A 24,535-nucleotide genomic window follows, 5' to 3' on the forward strand; every position below is an offset into this window, starting at 1 on the left:
AATAACATTTATATGAGGGTCAAGTGTGTATTACAGAGCGATATTCATTTATGTTTTTCCATAATGATATTGTGTCTGAGTACATCGATTACCAAGCAGGTGCTATCAGAGACAGGGATTAATACTCAAGTCAGTGGGTGTATAAATTACATTGAAAGGACTAACCTTAAATAGATAGGACGCCCTCCGCCCAAAAAATAATACCAATTCTGGAAGTATGACATTTTACCAAACTGTCACAACTTTGACAACATTTCTCCAATGGTGGTGGTGGTGCGGGGTGGGTGGGGGGCTGCTTTTCTGTCAGGTTTACATGTTGCCGAGTATTTGCAGGCGCTAGATGGAGACATTTGATAATTGAAGTATCTCACACCGGACTCACTTGTCTTGCAGCTGATCACTATGGCCAGCAGGGGACGACAGCATTAAGCCAGAAAAGGCTGAGCCAAGACACTTGCCAAGACAGTACCTGACATGGAGTAGTGTTTGCGGCAGTTTACAGAATCTGCATGAGTTGATAGTCTTCCCTCCCTCCTTGAACTGTTCCGCATGTAATCTACCCGACAACAGTCTGGACAGTGTGGCTAGACAGGTGCGCGCAGTCGCTTCTTCAAAAAGTTCTTTTGCGAAAGAATGTTATCCTATAAAACATCTGTAGATCCGATACATCGGAGTTAATGGAGCAATTCTTACCTCTTTCTAATCAATCTGCATTGACAAAAAGACAGATATCATTGCTTCAAGAACTGCACGTCAAGATCAGTTTTTAAAGAAGTTTATTAAACGGTTGTTACGAGTGTTTAATTTTCTGTAACACTTCCAGATCAGGAGTCCTATGGCTTTTGCTAAGCTTTCGCATTCCAAGTTTGGATTTTGTTTGAAGCGAACCAAATGCAGAAAGTTTTTAAGAATCCCTGCTTAAATAAAACATCATTTGACACTGCTCATAATACCGTTCTAAAAAAAAGTTTTTATTCCCGTAGTCACTGATCAGTTAAAAATACCATTTGTTTTTATTTCCCGTTAATATTCTTGTACATTTACTGCGTGGAGATAATGGAACAATTTCATAAAGATACATTTTCCTTTTCTCTCTTCACGCAAACTTTTTGCTGGACATTCACGTGAAATCGTATTGTAGACCTCTGTCCCAAAACTATAGTTTCTTTTCGTCGTTCGAGTGCGCATATTTTAATAAGTTTTTTTAGCCTACCCTGTTACCAAATTAATCTTTACATTACATACATGCATCACATACATACATTGTTATATTCACATTTTCAAAAATAATTTGACTATTCAATCGTGCATATTCTTAAACTGAAGCGCAATATCGATAGACGCAATGGAACGTCTCTAATTCGCAACCACTCTCAACACCAGAGATGCAAATACTAGCTGCCCTTTAGATTTCAGTTTTATTCTTTTGTATCGAATTTGTAATCAGTATCAGATAATGTAAAATGTTAAATGTCTCCTGTTCCATTACTTTTAATCAACTTGTCCTTCATCGTAAACAGCTAATTATGGAGTAGTGTACGATTTGCACATTAGGAATCCCAGTCAGTTTCAGAGGCAGATTGGCACCACTTTGGGATGTTTTTTCTTTAATGTATTGGTTACGATATTTTACACTGATTTGCACATTCCCTTTCAAATGAAACATTCTGCTTTTAAAAATCAGGCATTTTTTTCCCCATGTCTTGTCAGATTTGTCTTGCGAGGCTCTGACTTTATAAAAAGTGGCATGGTTTTTATTCATTCGACAATAAGGAAGGTCCCATTTGAAAGCAGAAGAGACAGACAGCCTGTGCATGAGCCGGGGCAATGATTTGGGAGAGGAATGTGCGCTCGGCAACAGGGCAACAAGTCCCAACAGCACCGACTCGCCACGACGCCCCTGCGCCATTCCGCAGCTTCTGACATCCCAGCACCTGTCGCTTGGCGCGAGCTCAGGCTCCACCAATCCCCGCCCAGCGCCCCTCCTCGCGGCCCGCAGAGGGCGGCACGCCATTGGTCAGCCGAGGCGACAGATGCAAATACGCGCGCGTGCGCCTTCCCCCCCTGCACCTGACTATTTACAGCACATTGCAGGAATGCGGCCGCACTCTGCACTGCTGCACCGCCTCCTGCAAGACCACCAGCACCACCACATCGGCTCCTCACCCTGAAACCCTCTCAACTGGGGGGGCAACTTTTTTTTTTAACACTCCTCCATTCCAGGATTATTTTACAGAAAATAGTACCCCTCCCCCGCAACACTCCTCTTTCCCCAAGATGCCGCGATCTTTCCTAGTTAAGAAACATTTTAGCACCAACAAAAAACCAAATTACGGCGAACTGGACACGCAAACAGGTAAACTATAGTCTTCCTACATTAATTATAAAAGAACACGATATATACAGTATGCATTCTAAAGTTTGATGCAACTTTTGCTGAGTGACTTTTTGTCTTTGAACGACGTTGTAAGTTTGTAGCAAATGTACTTGGCTCCGAACCCTGTACTCCTTTAGTGGCAGCAATGGGTGAGATGGGTCAATTGAAGTCGTTTTCTTTGAAATTTCGAGTAGATTCAGCTATTGAGCTGTTTTATAATCTTGATGATTTTGGGTGTATCAACGCGTGTTTTTATTTTGCTTGCAGTCATCATTTCTCCGTTCCTGTATGAGAGTTACCCAATGCCAGTCATTCCTCAGCCGGAGATCCTCAGCTCTGGGGCTTACAATCCTGTCAGTGTGTGGAGTAGCGTTTGCTCCGGGCTCATCCCCTCTCCTGTCCCCAGTGACCCTGCACCTGCCTCGGAATACTCATCCGCTCACTCCTCGCCCCTCAGTAACGGGAGCCTGTGCCCAGCGGGACGCCTCAGCCCTCAACAGTCCAATTCTGAACGGCTCCACAGGGATCCCAATGGCTCGGAGAGCTCCATCAGCGACGAGGAGGAGAGAATTCATCCCAAAGTGTCGGATGAGCACGGCGTGGACGCCGAGAAGTTTCAGTGCAACTTGTGCAGCAAGGCTTATTCAACTTTCTCAGGACTGGCCAAACATAAACAGCTACACTGCGATGCTCAGACTCGCAAATCCTTCAGCTGTAAGTACTGTGAGAAGGAATATGTCAGCTTGGGAGCATTAAAGATGCACATCCGGACCCACACACTGCCCTGTGTGTGTAAAATCTGTGGCAAGGCATTCTCCAGACCGTGGCTACTGCAAGGGCATATCAGAACACACACGGGTGAGTAAAGCCCGAAGTGTAACGGAATGTTTTTTTCCCCCCCAGTGAGGCGAACCACTTAGTCTGCCTGCTTTAAAAGATCAGGAGGGAAATATTAAACGTTATGCCATTGGTGGATATTCGTGGCACTTTACCAGATCAACTCGAATGTTCCTTTAAAATATATTAAAGTGTCAACTCTCGTTGAGTTTGCGACTGCTGCTCTCCCCTAAAAACACACATTTAAAGTTGATAGAAAATGAACAGATCCGAAGTTGTTCAAAAATTGTGCGAATTTATTTTGGAATTGAATTTAGCAAGATAGTTTGGATAAACGTTGGCAGATTTGTAAGCACACCTCTATTAAACCTCCCTGAAGACACAACAGAAGTCGTGAAATGTTGTGGCTGCCAAGTTTGAGATTGGTCTGCAGGTTGTATTCCCAGTGTTATCTGTACGAAGTGATTTTTTTTAATGTAAGAAGCACTGAGATGTTGACAGGACTCGGGTCTGAATGCACCTGTTACCAGTTGGCACTATCAGCACCTTCATCTCATCTGCTCTTCCACTAATATTCAGATAGCTGATTTCCCTTTTTAACCAGTCACAAGATTTTCATTATAACAGTACTATTAAAGTATTTTTGTGCACATACTAATTCTACAGATTCAATAATTTACCTAAACTTAAAAACACATTAACCAATGTTAAATAATTTGCAATAATAGATTTGATGAACATGAAGAAAGAAGAAAGACACTTTAAATTTACTAAATTAAAATAATTGAATATGATTTTCCTCTATTTTCAGGTGAGAAGCCATTCTCTTGTCCTCACTGCAGCAGAGCATTTGCTGATCGATCTAACCTGAGGGCTCATCTACAAACTCATTCGGATGTGAAAAAATATCAGTGCAAAAACTGTGCCAAAACTTTCTCCAGAATGTCTCTTCTCCACAAACACGAAGAATCAGGATGCTGTGTAGCGCACTGAGGAACATGAATTATGATAAGGACATGAATTATAATAAGGACTAATGATAATTCTGTTTTCACATTCACTATCCAAGCACCCAACTGCTCTGTTCCATCAAGATTTTATTATTTTGAAATTGTTGAAGCAACTTTTATAATTTACAATTTGGTAAAAGTTTTGAAAAACAAAGGCTATGATTAAGAATGTTCAAACTATGTACAGCATTATGAAATGCAATATTATTTGGGATACTCTGTAATATCCATTATGTGCCTTCTGTCAATGTGGCTGCACATCATGTTTTTATGATGTAAATGCTCTATTTTTGTATTTGGATGCATTCAGTATGAAAATGAACTAAATGCAGTAGTGCACCAAGACACTTAAATGTGTGCAAGTTAAAAGCAACCTGCACTTTGATATGTTTAGCTATGTATTTTCCATTCACTTTTTTAAAAAAAATGAACATGTTTTTGACGTTTTATAATAAACCTTTTAAAACGTGTTATTGTCATATCCGTCTACTAAATGTCAAGGAATGGATGTCAGGCGTCAGACAGACCTCAATATACAAATGTCCATACAGGATGGGTTTTATTTCTGTGAAACCCTGGCTGCTAATTACCATCTGTTTCACATCAAAGCTGTAAGGCATTTGGACTAACGAACCAATGCACAGGACACGGTACAGGAAATAATAATTTTCCTGTTGAGGTGTTTCACAAACTGGAGAGTCATTTGAATTTGTACCCCTTAAGAAACATTTAACGGATAAACACGCCGTTAAATATTCGCCCATTAAAACGCAACGCACAATGTTTCCATTATCGACTTTAAGATATGTACGGCCTCCGTATTACAGATAGCCGTTAGCCTGACCTTTCATCTGTGAATTCCAATCTTTTTTCCCCGCTACATTGTAGTTTTCCTCTTTCTAATTGCAGTATTTGCACAACTTCCTCGTTTGCAAATGATGACATCATTTAATTTGCTAATTTACGTCTAACTGTAGCGCAGTTATGTCAGCCAAAGGCCACAACTTTAAATGATGCACTAAAGATAGCAGATTTTCCTTTTACTCCTAGGAGAATCCAAGCAACTCAATTTACTCATTTTGGTTAAATATGATGTAGTTGGAAATAGATACCTGTGAGCAGGTTAACTAGAGCTACTTTCCAACTCGGCTGTAGAAGTTGTCAAATCACAAATATTTTTCTTTGGTTTGCTCCTTCGCAGTACACGAATGTTCGTACCGTGAGTTTCTTAAAGGATTTCCGGGAATTTGGTAACGTGTGTAAATACGGTAGATTAATTTTGCGGAATACCGTTCACTGATTAGACAAAGGATAACTTTGTGAACAGAAACAAAAATACCTGGAAAAACTCAGCAGGTCAGCAGAACTGTTGAAGAGTCATACGGACTCGAAACGTTAACTGTGTTCCTCTCCGCAGATGCTGTCAGACCTGCTGAGTTTTTCCAGGTATTTTTGTTTTTGTTTTGGATTTGCAGCATCCGCAGTTTTTTGCTTATAACTTTGTGAATCTCAGACACTGGAAGAGATGATTTGGAAAATTCCTAGTCCATAAATATAGAGACACAAAGGCTAAACTTACACAGCGAGAATTGGTGAGCGTTACTTCAGAGATAATGGAGTTACAAAACGATTTGTGAATACAGGAAAGACGAACGATTTAATGTAATCTTTAACAATTTAGTGATTACATTAAATCGTCTGTTAATTTCGCACCCGATCACATTAAGGGCGCTTTTAAATACACTCATCCTGTGCAAATGTCTGAATACTTAAGAGTTGATGGTTAAATTGTGGTCAAATTGAATTAATTAACTGAATTAACACCTGTCGTTTACTCGCCTGAGAATGTCTCGTTTAATTCCAATCCCTCTTGGCTGCTAACGCATCACAAATGTGTCATATCTGAGCAGCTAAAGTAAAATTAACATATAAATATACCTTCCAACCTTCCATATGCATGGTAGGGATTTTTCCCCCAAAATAACTAGGCAATATAAATATCGAATTCCGATCTTTTAAACTCAACCAGCGACGCTTGTTTGCTTCGTATCTAAGTCAGAAGCTCAAACAATAGGACTTTCTTTTTCGGAATTTTTTAAAACTGAATCTTTGATGGGAATCATAGACTCTGATAACGGAAAGGGCTTTACATAAGGGTGCTTATTTTCAGCTTGTTAACTTCCCAAATCAGTTCGAAAAGTAGCATGTAGTTAATAATATTGATCCAGAGTCTCGCGCGAAACTTGCTTTGAAGGTTTATGTCTTGGTCGTTTTTGATTCGTTTCTAATCTACTCAGACTTCGAATTTGACAGTCACCTGTGCATAGCAAACCAGCAGTAACTTCAACGGGGGATTGTTAAATCACCGCAGCAACAGTGCAAAATCAAACACTTTAATCTCCCAGCTACTTCTCAATTGCAGGAAACAGCACAACAAGGTACTTCAATGTAACTGGCACCGGTTAACTTGTTTTAACATGTAGCTTGAGCGTTGGTGTCTTCATTTTATGTAGACTAAAGGCAGCTTAGAACATATCGCCCCTAAATACTTTTGCTCAGTAAATGCCTTTGTTACGATCATAATGTGCGCTCTTTGTTTTTTTTTAGAGTTTAAATGTTTTAAATTTAAATTCATTTATTTGGAAAATTTAAAAGGTGATCAGTTTCAGATAAATATTTCCAATAGTTAGGATGACTAGGTGTCGTTGAAAAACAATTAGATTCATTAAATGTGGACAAGTTTGTTTACCACTAATCCACTGCCGATTATATTGTGAGTCGAAACCACTAACTCGATTTTAGTTTATTGTTTCAGTGAAGACCTCGCCACACACGAATGAAATGGAACATCCTGGCCCTCCGTAGCATTTATCACTGAAGAATTACCTTCCATAAGTCAATAACAGAGAAAAACTAACTTTCTGTTTGTAAGTATCAGAGCTATATAACAAATGGGTGTGTGGGGAATGGGGGGGAAAAAAAAACTTTTCCCAGAGTTAACCATAAACTTGACAAATGGCGTCCTCCGTGACTGGCCATGCTGTATTAACTACCCTGACCTTCCGGCAGCCTTTGTTACTGTTTACCATTCCAACCTACTTCAACGCCTGCCCTTCATATGTCCAGCTCAGAGAGATTGCTCTGGCGGTTCCACTCTTGCCTAACCCATGAGACCATAAGACATGGGAGCAGAAATTAGGCCAATCGGCCCATCGAGTCTGCTCCGCCATTCAATCATGGCTGATAAGTTTCTCAACCCCATTCTCCCGTCTTCTCCCCGTAACCTTTGATCCCCTTACCAATCAAGAACCTATCTACCTCGGTCTTAAATACACTCAATGACCTGGCCTCCACAGCCTCCTGTGGCAATGAATTCCATAGATTCACCACTCTCTGGCCAAAGAAGTTTCTCCTCATCTCTGTTCTAAAAGGTCTTCCTTTTACTCTGAGGCTGTGCCCTCGGGTCCTAGTCTCTCCTACTAATGGAAACATCTTCCCCATGTCCACTCTATCCAGGCCTTTCAGTATTCTGTAAGTTTCAATCAGATCCCCCCTCATCCTTCTAAACTCCATCGAGTATAGACCCAGAGTCCTCAAACGTTCCTCATATGTTAAGCCTTTCATTCCTGGGATCATTCTCGTGAACCTCCTCTGGACCCTCTCCAGGGCCAGCGCATCCTTCCTGAGATACAGGGCCCAAAATTGCTCACAATATTCTAAATGTGGTCTGACCAGAGCCTTATAAAGCCTCAGCAGCACATCCCTGCTTTTATATTCTAGTCCTCGAAATAAATGCCAACATTGCATTTGCCTTCCTAACTACCGACTCAACATGCAAGTTAACCTTAAGAGAATCCTGGACTAGGACTCCCAAGTCCCTTTGCACTCCAGATTTCTGAATTCTCTCCCCATTTAGAAAATAGTCTATGCCTCTATTCTTCATACCAAAGTGCATGACCTCACACTTCCCCACATTGTATTCCATCTGCCACTTCTTTGCCCATTCTCTGAACCTGTCCAAATCCTTCTGCAGCCTCCCTGCCTCCTCAATACTACCTGTCCCTCCACCTATCTTTGTATCATCTGCAAACTTAGCCAGGATGCCCTCAGTTCCTTCATCTAGATCATTAATGTATAAAGTGAAAAGTTGTGGTCCCAACACTGACCCCTGCGGAACTCCACTAGTCACCGGCCGCCATCCTGAGAAGCGCCCCCTTATCCCCACTCTCTGCCTCCTGCCAGACAGCCAATCTTCTATCCATGCTAGTACCTTGCTTCTAACACCATGGGCTCTTATCCTACTGAGCTGCCTCCTGTGCAGCACCTTGTCAAAGGCCTTCTGGAAGTCCAAGTAGATAACATCCATTGGCTCTCCTTTGTCTAACCTACTCGTTAGCTCCTCAAAGAATTCTAACAGATTTGTCAGGCATGACCTCCCTTTGATGAAACCATGCTGACTTTGCCCGATTTTACCATGCACTTCCAAGTATTCTGAAATTTCATCCTTAATAACGGACTCTAAAATCTTACCAATGACTGAGGTCAGGCTAATCGGCCTGTAATTTCCCATCTTTTGCCTCACTCCCTTCTTAAACAGGGGGGTTACATTAGCGATTTTCCAGTCCTCTGGGACCCTCCCTGACTCCAGTGATTCCTGAAAGATCACCACTAATGCCTCCACTATCTCTTCAGCTATCTCCTTCAGAACTCTGGGGTGTAATCCATCTGGTCCAGGTGATTTATCCACCTTCAGACCTTTCAGTTTTGAGAAACGGAGCATTTCCAGCATTGGTTTATCTTCCCATCCTGCACTATTGCCTCTGGAGCCAAGGATCTATATCTGGTTCCCTCCACACTTGCCTGCTGTTCCTTGGTGATAACATCTACAGACATGGAGTCAGCTTCCACATTTATGCAGACAACACCCAACTCTATCTCTCCACCATCCTTCTTCACCCCCACCTCCGCTGGCTCGGTATTGTCATCGTCTTTGTCTGATATACGACGATAACTTGCATTTATATAGTACCTATAATGTAAAAAAATGCCCCAATGCACTTCATAAGAGCATTATTAAACAACATTTAATACTAAGCACACACACAAGTAGGATTACAGGTGAGATGTAGGTTTTAAGGAGTGTCTTAAAAGGAGGAGAGGTGGAGAGATTTAGGGAGGGAATGCTTGATATTAAGTCCAATGCAGCTGAAGACACGAATGGCAATAGTGGAACAATTAAAATCTGGGTTTTGCAAGAGGCTAGAATTGGAAGAGGGCAGAGATCTCAGAGGTTTTATAGGTCTGGATGAAGCTACAGAGATATGGAAGAGTGAGGCTTTGAAGGGTCTGATGCAAGCATCCACAAGAAACAAATGGGTGACAAAGGCCTTGTTCATAAATAAATGGACATTCTAGAGGGAGATGCAGAGAAAAGTGGTGACAGTTTGCCCACTGGCAGAGTCCATTGGATCTATGTTGTCTCCAATGAGGTGCAATTCCTCCAGTTAAACATTGGGAATTCATCATATCTAGCCTTCATCACAAACTCCATGCTGTGGTCCCCAGTGTCATTTTATCTGACCATGAGGTGAACTCCCAATCCCAAATTCTCTCAATCACAAAGACAGCCTACTTCTGCCTCCTTAACCTCAAACTCCTCCAATCCTACCTCATCTCATCTGCTGCTGAAACCCTTCTATATTTCTTTTCCACTTCCAGACTCAAGATTCTTAATGCTTTCCTGACTGGCATCCACCCTCAATGCTCTATAAACTTCTAACCCAAAAATCTGCTCTCCATATCCTAATCCAATCCAAATCTCACTAACCCATCATCACTGTCCTTGATAGATCTACATTAGATCTCTGTCCCCAAATTTAATTTGAAATTCTCACCCATGTTTAAACCCTCTTATGACCTTCCCCTCCTTATCTCTGTTCCACCCTCTAGTTCCATAATCACCATCTACTACAACCTCTCTTTCTTCAATTCAAGCCTCTTGTGCTTTCGCTCCTTCTTCCACCACCACCAACCCCCCCACCCTGCCCCCAGCATTCTTCCAACCACCTTGGCCCCACATTCTGGAATTACTTCCCTATACCCTCTACAGGAAGAATTTTAACTCTCCCTAATTATCAGGGGAAAAGCAACAGAGTAGTTAAGATGGAGTGACTCCATTTCCTACTCTAATCCTGCCAATTCCTCATTTTAATGTCTTCTGCTTTGGTGGTCAATGAGGCAATATTGTGGGAGCTGTATTAAACAAAGTAAATTGTGGTCCTATGATGTATGTGGAACCCTAGTGGCATTTTACTTAACTCTTTGGTGCCCATCAAAGTCAGCTGCCGGGTAAATCTGTCATGACGCCACAGAGGCCCTCTAAAATAAGCTCAGAAGATTTTGCTTATTAGGACTAGAATAGATAGAAATACCTCCGCGCTTCTGCTATCCCAGCTGCTCACTTCCTGAGCCGCAAAATCCTCGCAACATCCCTAATCCCGAACTTAACTTACTACCACAGACTTCCAGGGTGTTGGTAGGTGGAATCCAAGTCACCCAATCTCGATCCCCACATTCCTCTGACCTTCCACGCCCCCCCCACCCCCCCCAACCAGCAACCCCTTTCTACTTGAAATGACTAAGCATCTGATCAGTGGCATTCAAATGAGCTGCAGTTGAAATCAGGTGAACCTCCATTGAAGACTCCTGTGTGAAACTGTTGTCCACATCCAGCTGAGAGCTAAAATCATTCCTCCCCTCTGTCACCTTTAAGACTACTATTAGGTCAATCCTCCTAAAATCTCTTTTTTTAGCTTGACATTTTTAAAGCAACTATAAAAATGCAAGTTGTTGTTTGAAGTTTATTGACCCTCAAATTTATGGTTGTTTGAACTACTTGTAGTTTATTGGGCCAAACTTTTAATAATTAGCTTGTTATAGTGTAGGTTCAATATCAATTTTATGTGAAAACTGCATTAAACTGACAAAATATGCAGCATGGTCACAATAATCTGATATGATTCCAAAGTATGACCGTTTTGTATCAGTTTGCATCACTTTGGTTTTACATCTAGTGTGATGAAAACATTAAAAACTTCCAGATGGCTCCAAGTTTTCTTTTTAAACAATTTTTAAAAAAAAACTAGTCCAGATGATTTTTTTACACTAAATTTTTAAATGTACTTTGGAGTGGAGCTTTGATTGTGTATGTAAGTATATATAACCAATTTTTCTGATCAGAAAACACTGCAGATCATCAGTATAATGTTAATGCCTCTGGCTCGCGCTGTTCTAAACTACATTAAACCTGTGTGATAATTGGTGCACAAGATTATTTGCCTATTATCACTTTTAATCATTACTCCCTATAAAATAAAAATCAGTATAATCCTGCTGGAACATGCCCTTGTGAATTTCTTTCCAATAGTCACTGTCTAGACTTGCACATGAAAATTGCCACTTGGAACATGTCCCAATGTGAGTCACCACCTTCCAAAGAGGAGGGGAGAAATTTGAAGGCAAGAGAAGGAGTTCACCATGTGTTTCTGTGAATCATGGAGGTTACTTTGCTTGTAAGGGTAAGCACTTCAACCATAGTATACTTAGCAATAAATGAATCACATTAACCAGGGTTGTTAAGACTTCTCCTCCCATCAGGCTGGCTATGTAGAAGATGTACTGTGTGGTCTGGCACCAAGCCAAACAGACCAGAGGGGTTACGTTATCTTTAGATGATCTCAGCTACCCTGGCATTGGGGTTTTACAATTGGTCTCAGAGTTCCCAGGCTACGAAAAGGGGGAATAAAAAGCTGTCAATTGCACTCTGAAGTCTGGGATATCCCTGGTAGCCACGGCCCTCGATTGCTTTCCCTTCACCAAGATCACAAATCACATTCATATACAGATAAGAGAGCCATTCCATAGAGGCCTATGCAGCTTCTAATATAGGATCCCACTGACTCTTGAATGATTACAGATTTTTTGCCGGAAGTTAATTCCAGGGATTAATGTTTGCGTGGTAAAGTCAAAGGCAATGCTTTTGCATCAAACAGTTTTCAGGAACAATTTTTTATACCACTTGCTATCTTGCTTATCCCATATAGTCACATTTCATTCACCCACATCAAGGCAAAGAGTCTGTTTTCTTCTAACCTTTCTTCAAAACTCCGTCTTATGACACAAGAGATCAACCTCAAAGCTTCTTCACTGCATGTTTTTCTTATGCCTCAGTAATCAGTATTCATGATGTGGCCTGACCAGAAGATGATTCAGTTTCAACATGATGGTTTCAGATTGATGTTCCACTGATTTGCCAATATAATTCAGCACTGAATTTGTAAGTTGTGAATAGCTGTCCTGCAATGACCATACTAAGCGAGTGTTGAGCCTACTGTCGCTTCCTGATGTTTTACCTGCTCAGCACCAAATAAAAAACACTGGAGAAAACAGAAACTGGGAACTTGTGGAAGCTGTACAATCTTGTCCCATAACTTCTGAGCTCCAAGGCAGAGTATCTGGAGGGGTGCCCCAAAGATGTGCTGGTGTATACCCGGCAACCAACCCTGCCCCCCCCTACCCAGCGCCTCCACTCTAGACGTTCCCAGGTAAGTATTGCACGGCAATTGCCCTGGAAGTTCAAGCTTCTGTTGGGCAATTTCCCTGCACTGGGAACCATCCAATAATGCGATTTGAATCGCAAACTTTGGATGGTTCCGACTGTGCTACATCAGTAGTTACCCAGAAAATGTTAGAAAAATTAAAACCTCTTCTAACTTCTAAGCAAGTATACCACTGACCCTCCCCAACCTCCACGGGACTCCCCACATTATCTGACCCCTCACAGACAACAAGACTCCCGCCACAACCCTCACCCCAAGTACCCCCTTGACAAGCCCCGACCATGCGTGGGCCCCCCCAACTATCCGACTACCCCACCCCAGAACAACTATGGTGCACCCCAACTACACCCCCACCCCCTCCACTGCCCCCTCCACCCCCTGAATACCCAGCCACCCCTGACCACCCTCCCCACCCCCTGACTGCCCTCCCTACCACTGTGCGCTGCACAAGTCTCGCCTGGCCCGAGTCAGAAGGTCGGGCACTATAGGAGCGGCTAGATTTCCAGGTAAGGAACTAAGAACAGAGTGGCAATCTGACTCAATGGCCACTCCACGGGAAGTTATGGACCATATTTTTCACCATCTGGGAAACCACGCTCACAGTTAAAGATTGTCCTATTTGTCAAAGCAGAGGAGGACCTCTGTTGTGAATGGAACCATTTTGGAACAGAGGAATTGCTTGATTAAAAAAAAGACCAAGATCCATCTAGTTTGCCTGCCTGTCACATGATATGCTTGGGAGGTGGAAGGTTAATGAGCTTCCAGTAAGGATATTTCTGTTGGTCATGGTGGGTGACCTTGAGCAGTTCCGCAGACTGGGCTGTAGACTGCAGCATCCCAGTGTGGGTTAGGGCTGCCTGGTCTTGGTGGCAGTGTGGTACGAATAAGTGCACTGGCAGTCAGTTGGCAGAGTTGATTATAGAATTCTTGGTTAAACATAGCAATGGCCAGGCCTTGCTGCATTCAGACGTGAGTGCATGTCCAAATGCAGCAAGACCTGGACAATATTCAGGCTTGGGCTGACAAGTGACAAGTAACAGTCATGCCACACAAGTGCCAGGCAATAACCATCTCCAACAAGAGAGAATCTAACCATCGCCCCTTGACGTTCAATGGCATTACCATCACTGAATCCCCCACTATCAACATCTTGGGGTGTTGATACTATTGACCAGAAACTGAACCGGACTAGCCTTATAAATACTGTGGCTACAAGAGCAGGTCAGGGGCTAGGAATCCTGTGACGAGTAACTCACCTCCTGACTCCCTAAAGCCTGTCCACCATCTACAAGGCACAAGTCGGGAGTATGATAGAATATTCTCCACTTGCCTGAATGAGTGCAGCTCCCACAACACTCAAAAAGCTTGACACTGTCCAATACGAAGCAGCCCATTTGATTGGCACCACATCCACAAACATTCATTCCCCCCACCAACAACGCACAGTAGCAGCAGTGTGTACCATCTACAAGATGCACTGCAGGAATTAACCAAGGCTCCATAGGCATCAACTTCCAAAGCCACAACTACTACCATTTAGAAGGACAAGGGCAGCAGATAGATGGGAACACCACTGCCTGGATGTTGCCCTCCAAATCACTCATCATCCTAACTTGGAAGTATATCACCGTTCCTTCACTGTCGCTGGGTCAAAATCCTGGGACTCCCTCCCTAACAGCACTGTGAGTGTACCTACACCACATGGGCTGCAGTGGCTCAAGAAGGCAGCTCACTAAGGGCAACTAGGGATAGGCAATAAATGCTGACCCAGCCAGTGAAGCCCACATCCTGTGAATGAATTTTAAGAAAAGAAAAAAAGGCAGTGGTGTAGTGGTAACATCACTGGATAGTAATCCAGAGGCACAGGTGATGATCTGGGGATGCGTGTTCAAATCCCACAATGGCAATTGGTGGAATTTAAATTCAATTCATGAAAAAGTCTGGAATTGGAAAGTTGTCTTAGTAATTGTGGCCACAGGCAGTACTGTGACCTTGGTGGGGGTGCTTGGCAGGGTAGCTGCCTGTGACCAGCTCTAATTAAGGCCCACCCAGCGTGGAATGCAAGTGGCAGTGCTGAGTGCTGCTGTTGTGGGGAGGAGGGTGAGTGGGCCTAGTGTGATCTTTGAGCACATGCACAAAAGAGCGCTTCAATCTCCCTGAGGCACAGAGCTGTTGGCGGGCGCGCAGCCAACTCTGGGGTGCACCTGCCGAGCAAAATATCACGTGACTGCGTGATGATGTCGGGACGCTCACCTGACATCGCTCGTCATTTTATGATCAGGCGCGCGCCCGTACGCCGAACGTAATATTCTGCCCCATGAAACTATCATCAATTGTCATAAAGACCCAACTAATGCCCCTTTAGGGAAATAAGTATGACAATCTCTGTGACTCCAGATCTACTGCAATGTGGTTGACTTTTAACTGCCCTCTGAAATGGCCTCCAAGCCACTCAGCTCAAGCGCAATTAGGGATGGGCAACAATGTCCCATGAAAGAATTTTTAAAAGTCAGTCTAATATCCAGAAAATAAAATAGAGATGCTGGCTTAGATGTTTGGTTATTCCTAAAAATGGACCCAAAAGACCAAGAGCACATCAACGCACGGGACAATGTGAAATTCATGAAGGGAACTCAATATAATGAGTCAGATGTATAGCCAGTGCTACCCATGCTGCTTGTTTGCTATGTATGCGCCTGTTAGGGATGGTGGAGTGGTGTGGGGACGTACACAAAGTCAGGTTTGACTGATGTCACTTAAATGTGTGGCTATAAAATAGGAAATGCACTGGCTGAACAGTGCAGAGAATCTTGTCAATTAGAAAAATAATATAAAGAGAGACAGAGTAGGCATCCAGAATTACCATTACATCATTGGTAGCCCAGTTCCAGGTGTGGGACAGGAGGAGGGGGATTCTGTTCCCCTCATGAAAATCCTCCAAACTGTACCTCATGCCTGTGGTAAGAGCTGGTCGAGGAGGTCAATCCCTGGACATGGCTGCAGTACTGGGAAAAGCTCATTGACTCCACTAGAATTGCCAAGACAAGAATATATCAATGATTCTCATCTCCATTACCTGCACCACCTTCAGTCATATGACTCACAATACTCCCCTACTGGCTTCCCTCCACTCTCCTACCATCACTGCACCACACTTTATTCCACCTTCTTCTCCTACTCATTAGGAATGGCCTCCCTCTGTGCCCTAACCTATCTTAGTTTCTATGTTTATAAGCACTTACGCACACTCACTTCCTCATCTCACATCTGCCATCTAACCTGCAAACTTTTCTACCATGCCAGGCACATTCTTAAAACAGCTCAAAAGGCGAACCATAAGGGACTCCCTTCTTTCTCGCAGGAAAAGGTCATTCACAACATGAGGCAGAAGGCAGTGACTGTAAGAGGCCGAACTCACCTCCACATCCTCTGCCCTGTGGAAGTAAATATGCTGACTATCATGGACAGGAGGAGCAGCACAGCTTTGGTTGTGGGAACATTGGAGGGGATTTCGTGCAGGGTTCTTCACACCTTATCCTTTTTTTCAGTTCTACTATCCCACTCTACACACTTTGCATGACAAACTGCAGTTGTTTTTATCAATCACCCATCTCTCTCTGCTCTGCCTGCATATTAAAAGCTGACCCTTGACCCTCTCTTTCATTTCAGGTGTAGAAAATGTGGGTGCCGTTGTGCTGCTTCAAGAAGAGGAGGCCAGCCTTCCTGAAGATGCAGTGTCATTCAATCTGACCCTAACAAACCAGCTCAGCATCATGTCTGCTTTAGTGGATAGGCGAGAGTCTTCAAATGATGAATTACAGGCCACAACTGTGATAACACTAGGACAGGTGGATAGGATGCCACATGTCCCCATTTACCAGAGGTTGAGGCCATGTACTAGCTCTGCTGCAGAGGAGTCTGATAAGGACTTTGGAGGCCCAGGCATACGCCAAGAAATGCTCGGTGCACTAGGTAGCCTGCTAGAGAGCTGGCACACAATTTTTCAGAGATTGGAGGAGTTTAGCTTCAACTTGTGTCCAATTTTGCACAGGAAATTAAGACTGGAGTGAGTGGTTTAATGGCTTCTGTGGCAGCTCACATCTAGGATCTGAGGCCAGTGCCAAAAGGGGCTTCTAGAGTGTCACATCTGTTCTCATGCAGAGCCATAGGAGTACAGATGTGCGGCCCCAAGAACGTGGCCTTGGTTCCATGGAATTGGACCCCGATACCCTCTCTCAGGGTGAGCATGCCTGCTACTCTACCAACTAGCCTGCCAGTGCAATTATTAGTATCACACTGCCAACAGGACCAGGCTGTCCTGACCCACACTAAGATGCTGCAGTCTACAGCCCAATCTTCAGAACTGCTCAACCCACCATGTCCTTACTGGAAGCTCAGCGGCCTTCCACCTCCCAAGCTGTAACCACTGGGGATAAAGCTCCAAAAAGCACAAGAATAAGAAAACAAGCACACAAGACATACACAAAAGGGTTGCAAAAAGATAGCTCTTAATTATTCCTGGTAAGTATTATACATAGCTAGAAAAGAGTTGTTGGAGTAATCTTAGTTCTGGATTTGGTGTTGTTCATTTTAGTGAAGTAAGGGCAAGACCCATACAGCTGGACTGAAGGAAGGCAGTGATAGTAAGGATGGTAGTGGCAAGGATTGTGGGACTGTTGGTGCATTGAGATGGGAGGGATATGAAGCATTCTTAAATAAAGTTGCTGTCCAAGAGCTGGGCGCTGATGATCAATAATCACCATACTCTTCCTCCTGTTGTTGTTCTTCCTCTTCATGCATTTCTGGTGGTACAGTCTGGACCCAGTGTAAAACAAATCAACTGGGTCACAAGCAGTAACCAGGAACCACAGTCACGGCTGTACTATTCTTCTAAACAGCCCAGGTAGCAGAGCATTGCTTGAGACCCCAATGGTCTAATTGATAATAATTCTGGGGGTGATATGGATCTCGTTGACAAGCTTTGCCACTATCTCTGGATTCATGAGCCATACCAGTGGGGATGTATCTCTTAACCTAATGGCCTGGTTGGAGCAAAGGCCATACAGAAGCCTGGTGCAGGATGAACAAATTTTAACTGCTGCCAGGACATTGGACACAGACCTGCATGATGCACTCCCTGAGATTACAAATATGCCAGTTATTGATAGAGTGGATTCCCTTTCTATTCAGAAAGATGCAGGTGGAGCATGTAAATAAATATGAGTGCAATCTATAGCACCTTAGATCCTGGGAAAAATCTGTAATGTTCATATAGTGAATTCCTTAATCCTCCTATTGCAAAGAGTCTGAGTAACCTCTCTGATACAATAATGGACTACAAACTGAGAGATGCCACTAATGGCACTTGTGGCAGCATGGAAAGAACTTGTTCATTTAAAGTGAAGAGCCACTGTGGTCTTGATAACCATAGGCAATGCTGTTCATGCCTTAGTTTGGACTTAAGTTGTGGCTTCAGCAGTTGACATAGTTCAGTGATAGCCTCTTGGTGAAGCAAAAGTGTGTGACACTTTGCTGCACAGTGAAATTCAGGTATGAGAAATGCTCGCTGGAGATCCACTGTACATATGGCCTCCTTCTTAGTGTCTTCCTCCTCCCCCATCTCCCTGGAATTCCTGTTCTCTCCTGTCTTCTTTGCTGCTTTCTCTCATTTTCCAGTGCTAAAGGCAGACCTAACATACCATCCAGAGTTGCAACATGACATTTTAAGGGAGACAAAAACAGCCCAACACCAATAAAAAAGCTGTTAACAGAAGTCAGATTTCAATTGTTGAAAGCAGAAATTAGCCATCAAAATATCCAGAGGTTAATGAACAGCCTCAGAAAATCAACAAATGAACCCGGCCCTTAAATAGTACTTCTGCTAGGTCAGTTGTAGCACTGTGATATGCTGATGAGTTTGTCACTAATAAGGAGAAACTGATTTCACTGCCAGGAGAATCGACATCCAAAGGATGCAGATTCCAGATAATTGGCAAGAGTCAGAAGGGGGAGGAATTTTTTTTAATGCAGCGAGTTATTATAATCTGGAATGCGTTGCCTGAAAGGGTGGTGGAAGCAAACTTAATGGCAACTTTCAAAAGGTAATTGGATATATACTTGAAAAGTAAAACTATGCAAGGCTATAGGGACAGAGCAGGATAGTGGGACTAATTGGATAGCAATTTCAAAAAGATCATCACAAGCACTGGGGCAGATCAATTCCATTAAAGGATCCTACAACAATTGTAGGATTCTTATTTAAATATTTTCTGAGCTTTTTATATGCCTTTGGCATTGCACTCCACTTATGGCTGTGCTTGATCCAACATGGGGGGCGGGAGTGGGGGGGCACAAACTCCCAATGCAGAATCAAAGCTGACAGGCTGCTTGCCATATTGGACCTTTAGTTGTCAGTGTCACACCTACAAACCAATTAGTTAACACAGTAAACCAGGTCCATTCATTTTACCTGTATCAGATTATATATTGTTTTTTCTTATTTTTCTATTCATGAAGACAGTAGGTATTTTGAGCAGCATTTCAATAAGTGAATTGGATTCTTTATGATTCTGCTCCAAAGTTATTTATAACTGAATATGTTGCCTCTGCACAGTATTGGACTTGGCACATAACTCATTGGTATCCATTCTTTCTTCTCCTTGTTGACTTTTCATACTGTAACTTTAGTAAATGGAGCTCTTTACAATGATAGCTGGGCAGTTGCCAGGTTCTGACAGTTTGTGGTAAAGTTTATTTTTATTTAAGTTATTTATTTATGAAATATGTTCAGTCTTAAAATTTGAGTGCTCTTAAAGTGATAACTTAATTTGTATTTTTATATTCAAAAACTCAAACAAATTAATTATCTATAATGCAGCCAATCCTATAAATAATAGACAGATAATATTATGTCATGTGAGAACTTTGGGGTTTGCAGTTATTGTTTAAGTCTCTCTGATTCTAATCAGCTTCACTACCTTCTTGGGACTGATATCAAGTGAGGAATTTTTATTCTGATTTATGACCAGAGCAATAGCAAAGTTTCACACTGAAGCTGGTGAAACAGCTTCAAATTTAAAAAGATTTACATTTCCAAAACATGCATGGTTATTGCATTGATTACGGCAGAATTTGGAAAATAATGTCTAGAAAACAGAATTCCAGTTTAAACTTGCATAAATACAGACTGAAAGTAAAAGGAAGAAATCCCTTAAATGCATGATTTAACTCTGACTTCAGCATATAATAGAAAACATTTTTTTTCATTTACGGGATGTAGGTGTTGCTGGCTAGGCCAGCATTTATTGCCCATCGCGAATTTCCCATGAGAAGATATTATTGAGCTGCCTTCTTGAACCTACATATGAATATACAAACACGGAGCAGGGGTAGGCCATTTGGCCCCTTGAGCCTGCTCTGCCATTTAATAAGATCATGGCTGATCTGATAGTAACCTCAAATCTGCATCCTGCCTATCCCCAATAACCTGTTACTCCCCTTGCTTATCAAGAATCTATCCACCTCTGCCTTAAAAATATTCAAAAACTCTGCTTCCACCGCCTTTTCAGGAAGAGAGTTCCAAAGATTCATGACCCTCTGAGAGAAAAAATTTTGCCTCATCACTGTTTTAAATGGGCGACTCCTTATTTTTAAACAGTGACCCCTCATTCTAGATTCTCCCACAAGAGGAAACATCCTCTCCACATCCACCCTGTCAAGGACCCTCTGGATCTTAAAGGTTTGATTCAAGTCACCTCTTACTCTTCTAAAGTCCAGTGGGTACAAGTCTAGCCTGCCCAATCTTTCCTCATAAGACAACCTGCTCATTCCAGGTATTAGTCTGGTAAACCTTCTATGAACTGCTTCCAATGCATTTACGTCTTTCCTTAATAAGGTGACCAATATTGTACACAGTGCTCCAGATGTGGTCTCACTAGTGCTCTGTACAACTGAAGCATAATCACCCAACTTTTGTATTCAATTCCCCTCGCAATAAATGATAACATTCTATTAGCTTTCCTAATTACTTGCTGTACCTGCATACTAGCCTTTTGCAATTCATGCACTATGACACCCAGATCCCTCTGAACCTCAGAGCTCTGCAATCTCTCACCATTTAGATAATATGCCTCCCTTTTATTCTCCTGCCCAAATGGACAGTTTCACATTTTCCTACATTATACTCTGTTTGCCAGATCTTTGCTCACTCATTTAACCTATCTATATCTTTTTGTAGCCTCCTTATGTCCTCTTCACAACTTACTTTCCTACCTATCTTTGTGTTATCAGCAAATTTGGCAATCATCCCATCCATCCCTTCATCCATGTCATTTATATAAATTGTAAATAGTAGGGGTCCCAGCACTGATCCCTGTGGCACACAACTCGTCACATCTTGCCAACCTGAAAAAGACCCATTATGCCTACTCTCCGCTGTCTTTTAGCCAGCCAATCTTCTATCCATGCCAATATGTTACCCCCTCCACCATGAACTTTTATTTTCTACAAAACCCTTTGCTGTGGCATTATAAAATGCTTTCTGGAAACCTCTGCAGTCCATGTGGTGTAGGTATACCCACAGTGCTGTGAGGGAGGGAGTTCCAGGATTTTGAACCAGCGACAGTGAAGGAATGGGGGTATATTTCCAAGTCAGGATGGTGTGGCTTGGAGGGGAACTTGCAGGCGGTGTTGTTCCCATTCCCTTTCTGCCTTTGTTCTTCTAGTTGGTAGTGGTTGCGGGTTTGGAAGGTATTGTCGAAGGAGCCTTTGGTGAGTTGCTGCAGTGCATCTCGTAGATGGTACACACTGCTGCCAGTCGGCGGGGGCAGGAGAGGGTGGCTGGGAAGTTGACCGCCGCCCATGATTGAGGCCGGAAGGCGATTTCACACCGTTGGGCCATTAAGGCCCGCCCAGCATGAAACACGAGTGGCAGCGCTGAGCGCTGCCTGTGTGGGTGGGGGGTGGGGGGGGGGGTGGGGGTGGGTGGGTAGGGAGAGCAGGGCGAGCGTGAACTTTGTGCATGCATGTAAGTGCATGGTTCAGAATCTCCGAGGCACAGAGCTGCCTCAGGTCGATGAAGAGATTTTTTAAAAATAAAGAATTGAAAAATGTAATAAAACATGTCCCCTCACATGAGCAGGGACATGTTATTAATTACATTTAAAAAATCTTATTTTATTTTTATTTGCTTTTGGAAACCTCACCCTGCCTGTGGATGAGGTTTCCAAAAAAATGCAAAGGCTGCTTGGCCTTTTCGCCTGCCCGCCGGGTTGGAAGGGCAGCGAAAAATTTAACTTAATTGATTCTTTAATGGCCTTAACAGGCCTTTTAATTGTCAGCGTGCACGCTGCTGACTCCAGTGCATGCATTGCCGACCAAACTATCGCACGTCATTCCATACTGGAACGGGTCGGGTACACAGCTGCCCACTGAGCTAAAAATGTTGTCCCTGGAAATCTCTCCTAACAGCACTGTGGGTGTACCTACACCACATGGACAGCACTGGTTTAAGAAGGCAGCTCACCACCACCTTCTCAAGGACAACTAGGGATGAACAATAAATGCTGGCCCAGCCAGCGAAGCCCACACCCCGTGAATGAATAGAAACAAAATGATGCTGAGCATTGTGCAATCATCAGCGAACATCCCCACTCCTGACTTTAGAATTGGGGTAAGGTCATTGATGAAGTAGTTGAAGATGATTGGGCCAAGGATACTGCCCTGAGGAACTGCTGCAGCAATGTCCAGGGACTGAAATGCTTGAACTCCAACAGCAACCACCTCCCTTTGTGCTAGGTCTGACTTCAACCGGTGAAGAGTTTTACCCCTAATTCCCATTGACTCCAGTTTTGCTAGGGCTCCTTGATGCCACACTCAGTCAAATGCGGCCTTGATGTCAAGGGCAGTCACTCTCACCTCATCTCTGGAGTTCAGCTCTTTTGTCCATGCTTGGACCAAGGCTGTAAAGAGGTCAGGGGCAGAGTGGCCGTGGCAGAACCCAAACTGAGTGTCAGTGAGCAGGTTATTGCTGAGTAAGTTCCCCTGGTTAGGACTGTCGACGACTCCTTCCACCACTTTGCTGTTGATTGAGAATAGACTAATGGGGCAGTAATTGGTCGGATTAGATTTGCTTTGCTTTTTGTGGACAGCAAATACCTGGGCAATTTTCCACATTGCCAGCTAGATACCAATGTTGTAGCTGTACTGGAAAAGCTTGGATAGGGGAGCAGCTAGTTCTGGAGCACAAGACTTCAGTACTATTGCCGAAATATTGTCAGGGCCCATAGCCTTCAGCCATTTAATGATCTCAAATGGAGTGAATTGAGTTCGCTGAAAACTGGCATCTGTGGTGCTGGGGCACACTGGAGCAGGCTGCGATGGATCATCGACTTGGTACATCTGGCTGAAGATGGTTGCAAATGCTTCAGCCTTGTCTTTTGCACTGATGTGCTGGGCTCCCCCATCACTGAGGATGCGGATGTTTGTGGAGCCTCCTCCTCCTGTTAGACATTTAATTGTCCACCACCATTCATGACTGAATGTGACAGGACTGCAGAGCTTAGATCTGATCTGTTCATTTTGGAATCTCTTAGCTCTGTCTATCACATGTAGCTTCTGCTGCTTGGCATGCAAATAGTTCTGTGTTGTAGTTTCACCAGGTTGACACCTCATTTTTAGGTATGCCTGGTGCTGCTCCTGGCATGCCCTTCTGCACCCTTCATTGAACTGGGGTTGTTCACCTGGCTTGGTGATAATGGTAGAATGGGGGATATGCTGGGCCAAGAGGTTACAGATTGTGGTTCTATACAATGCTTCTGCAGCACCTCATGGATGCCCAGGTTGAGTTGCTAGATCTGTTCTAAATTTATCCCGTTCAGCATGGTGTGGTTTAGTGCCACACAGCATGATGGAGGGTACCTTCAATGTGAAGATGGGACTTTGTCTCCGTGACAGGAAGTGTAAGCATTACAAAATACCATTCTACCCTTCTGAAATAGAGGTTTAAGGTTTAGCCCTGTAATCCATTAAAAAAAATTATCATGTTTTCTTGTAAACTGCATGTTTTTTCTTTTCAATGAAGGAGCTGACTAAACCATATTTCAACTGCTTTGTGCATCATAATATTACCCGATCTATTCACTGAAATCAACATAATACATAGTGATCATTCTGCGGTGTTTTAATTCATAGCATGGCTAGATTGTGCAACTAAAACTTCAGCACTTGCTTCACAATTGCTTAAATAAACAGAGTTCAACTTCCTCTAGTGCGGTTATATAACATCTTGTGAAGCCTAGTGCCGTGGGAATCTTAGTGCATTCACAAATTTGTCCTGCTGATACAAGAAAACTTAAAATACCATTGGGTATAAAATGTTATTTTTAACAAGAGGTATTAGTAAAGTTGTTTGGGCCAGGCTTGAAGATCATTTTGATGACTCCCTTCCCTCCCTTTGTCCCCTAAGTAACATCATTGTAGATTATAGGTCCTTGTTCTATGATAAATAAGATAAAGAATTGCTCCAATCACTGAAAGATACAGTTCCTGCAACAGCACCCTGTAAATATTTAAAATGTTAATTTAAATAAAACATGAGTCTCTTTATTTTATTAAAACTTGTGATATAAATAAAATACTTGATAGAAGACAGCTGTCTAACTATTTCCCAACCATGAGAAAGAACTTTGTGGCAT

General features: G+C 42.9%; 1 protein-coding gene across 1 annotated transcript; it reads left to right on the forward strand.

Annotated features, from left to right (window-relative positions):
• Positions 1–2,092: 2,092 nt before the first annotated feature.
• snai2 (snail family zinc finger 2) lies at positions 2,093–4,694 on the forward strand. Its single transcript, XM_078540534.1, has 3 exons — positions 2,093–2,356; positions 2,645–3,235; positions 4,026–4,694. Exons 1-3 carry the CDS (start codon positions 2,278–2,280, stop codon positions 4,205–4,207), a joined length of 852 nt encoding a protein of 283 aa, XP_078396660.1. The 5' UTR covers positions 2,093–2,277; the 3' UTR covers positions 4,208–4,694.
• The last annotated feature ends 19,841 nt before the right edge of the window (positions 4,695–24,535 follow it).

This window comes from Cetorhinus maximus, chromosome 4, assembly GCF_964194155.1.
Source record: "Cetorhinus maximus chromosome 4, sCetMax3.hap1.1, whole genome shotgun sequence".
Lineage (NCBI taxonomy): Eukaryota > Metazoa > Chordata > Chondrichthyes > Lamniformes > Cetorhinidae > Cetorhinus > Cetorhinus maximus.

Bases quoted from the DNA above. Each gene is read 5' to 3' on its own strand.
- snai2 (XM_078540534.1), top strand. From the start codon at position 2,278: ATGCCGCGATCTTTCCTAGTTAAGAAACATTTTAGCACCAACAAAAAA. The intron at 2,357-2,644 runs GTAAACTATAGT...TTTTGCTTGCAG, and splicing joins CGAACTGGACACGCAAACAG to TCATCATTTCTCCGTTCCTG. The intron at 3,236-4,025 runs GTGAGTAAAGCC...CTCTATTTTCAG, and splicing joins GCATATCAGAACACACACGG to GTGAGAAGCCATTCTCTTGT.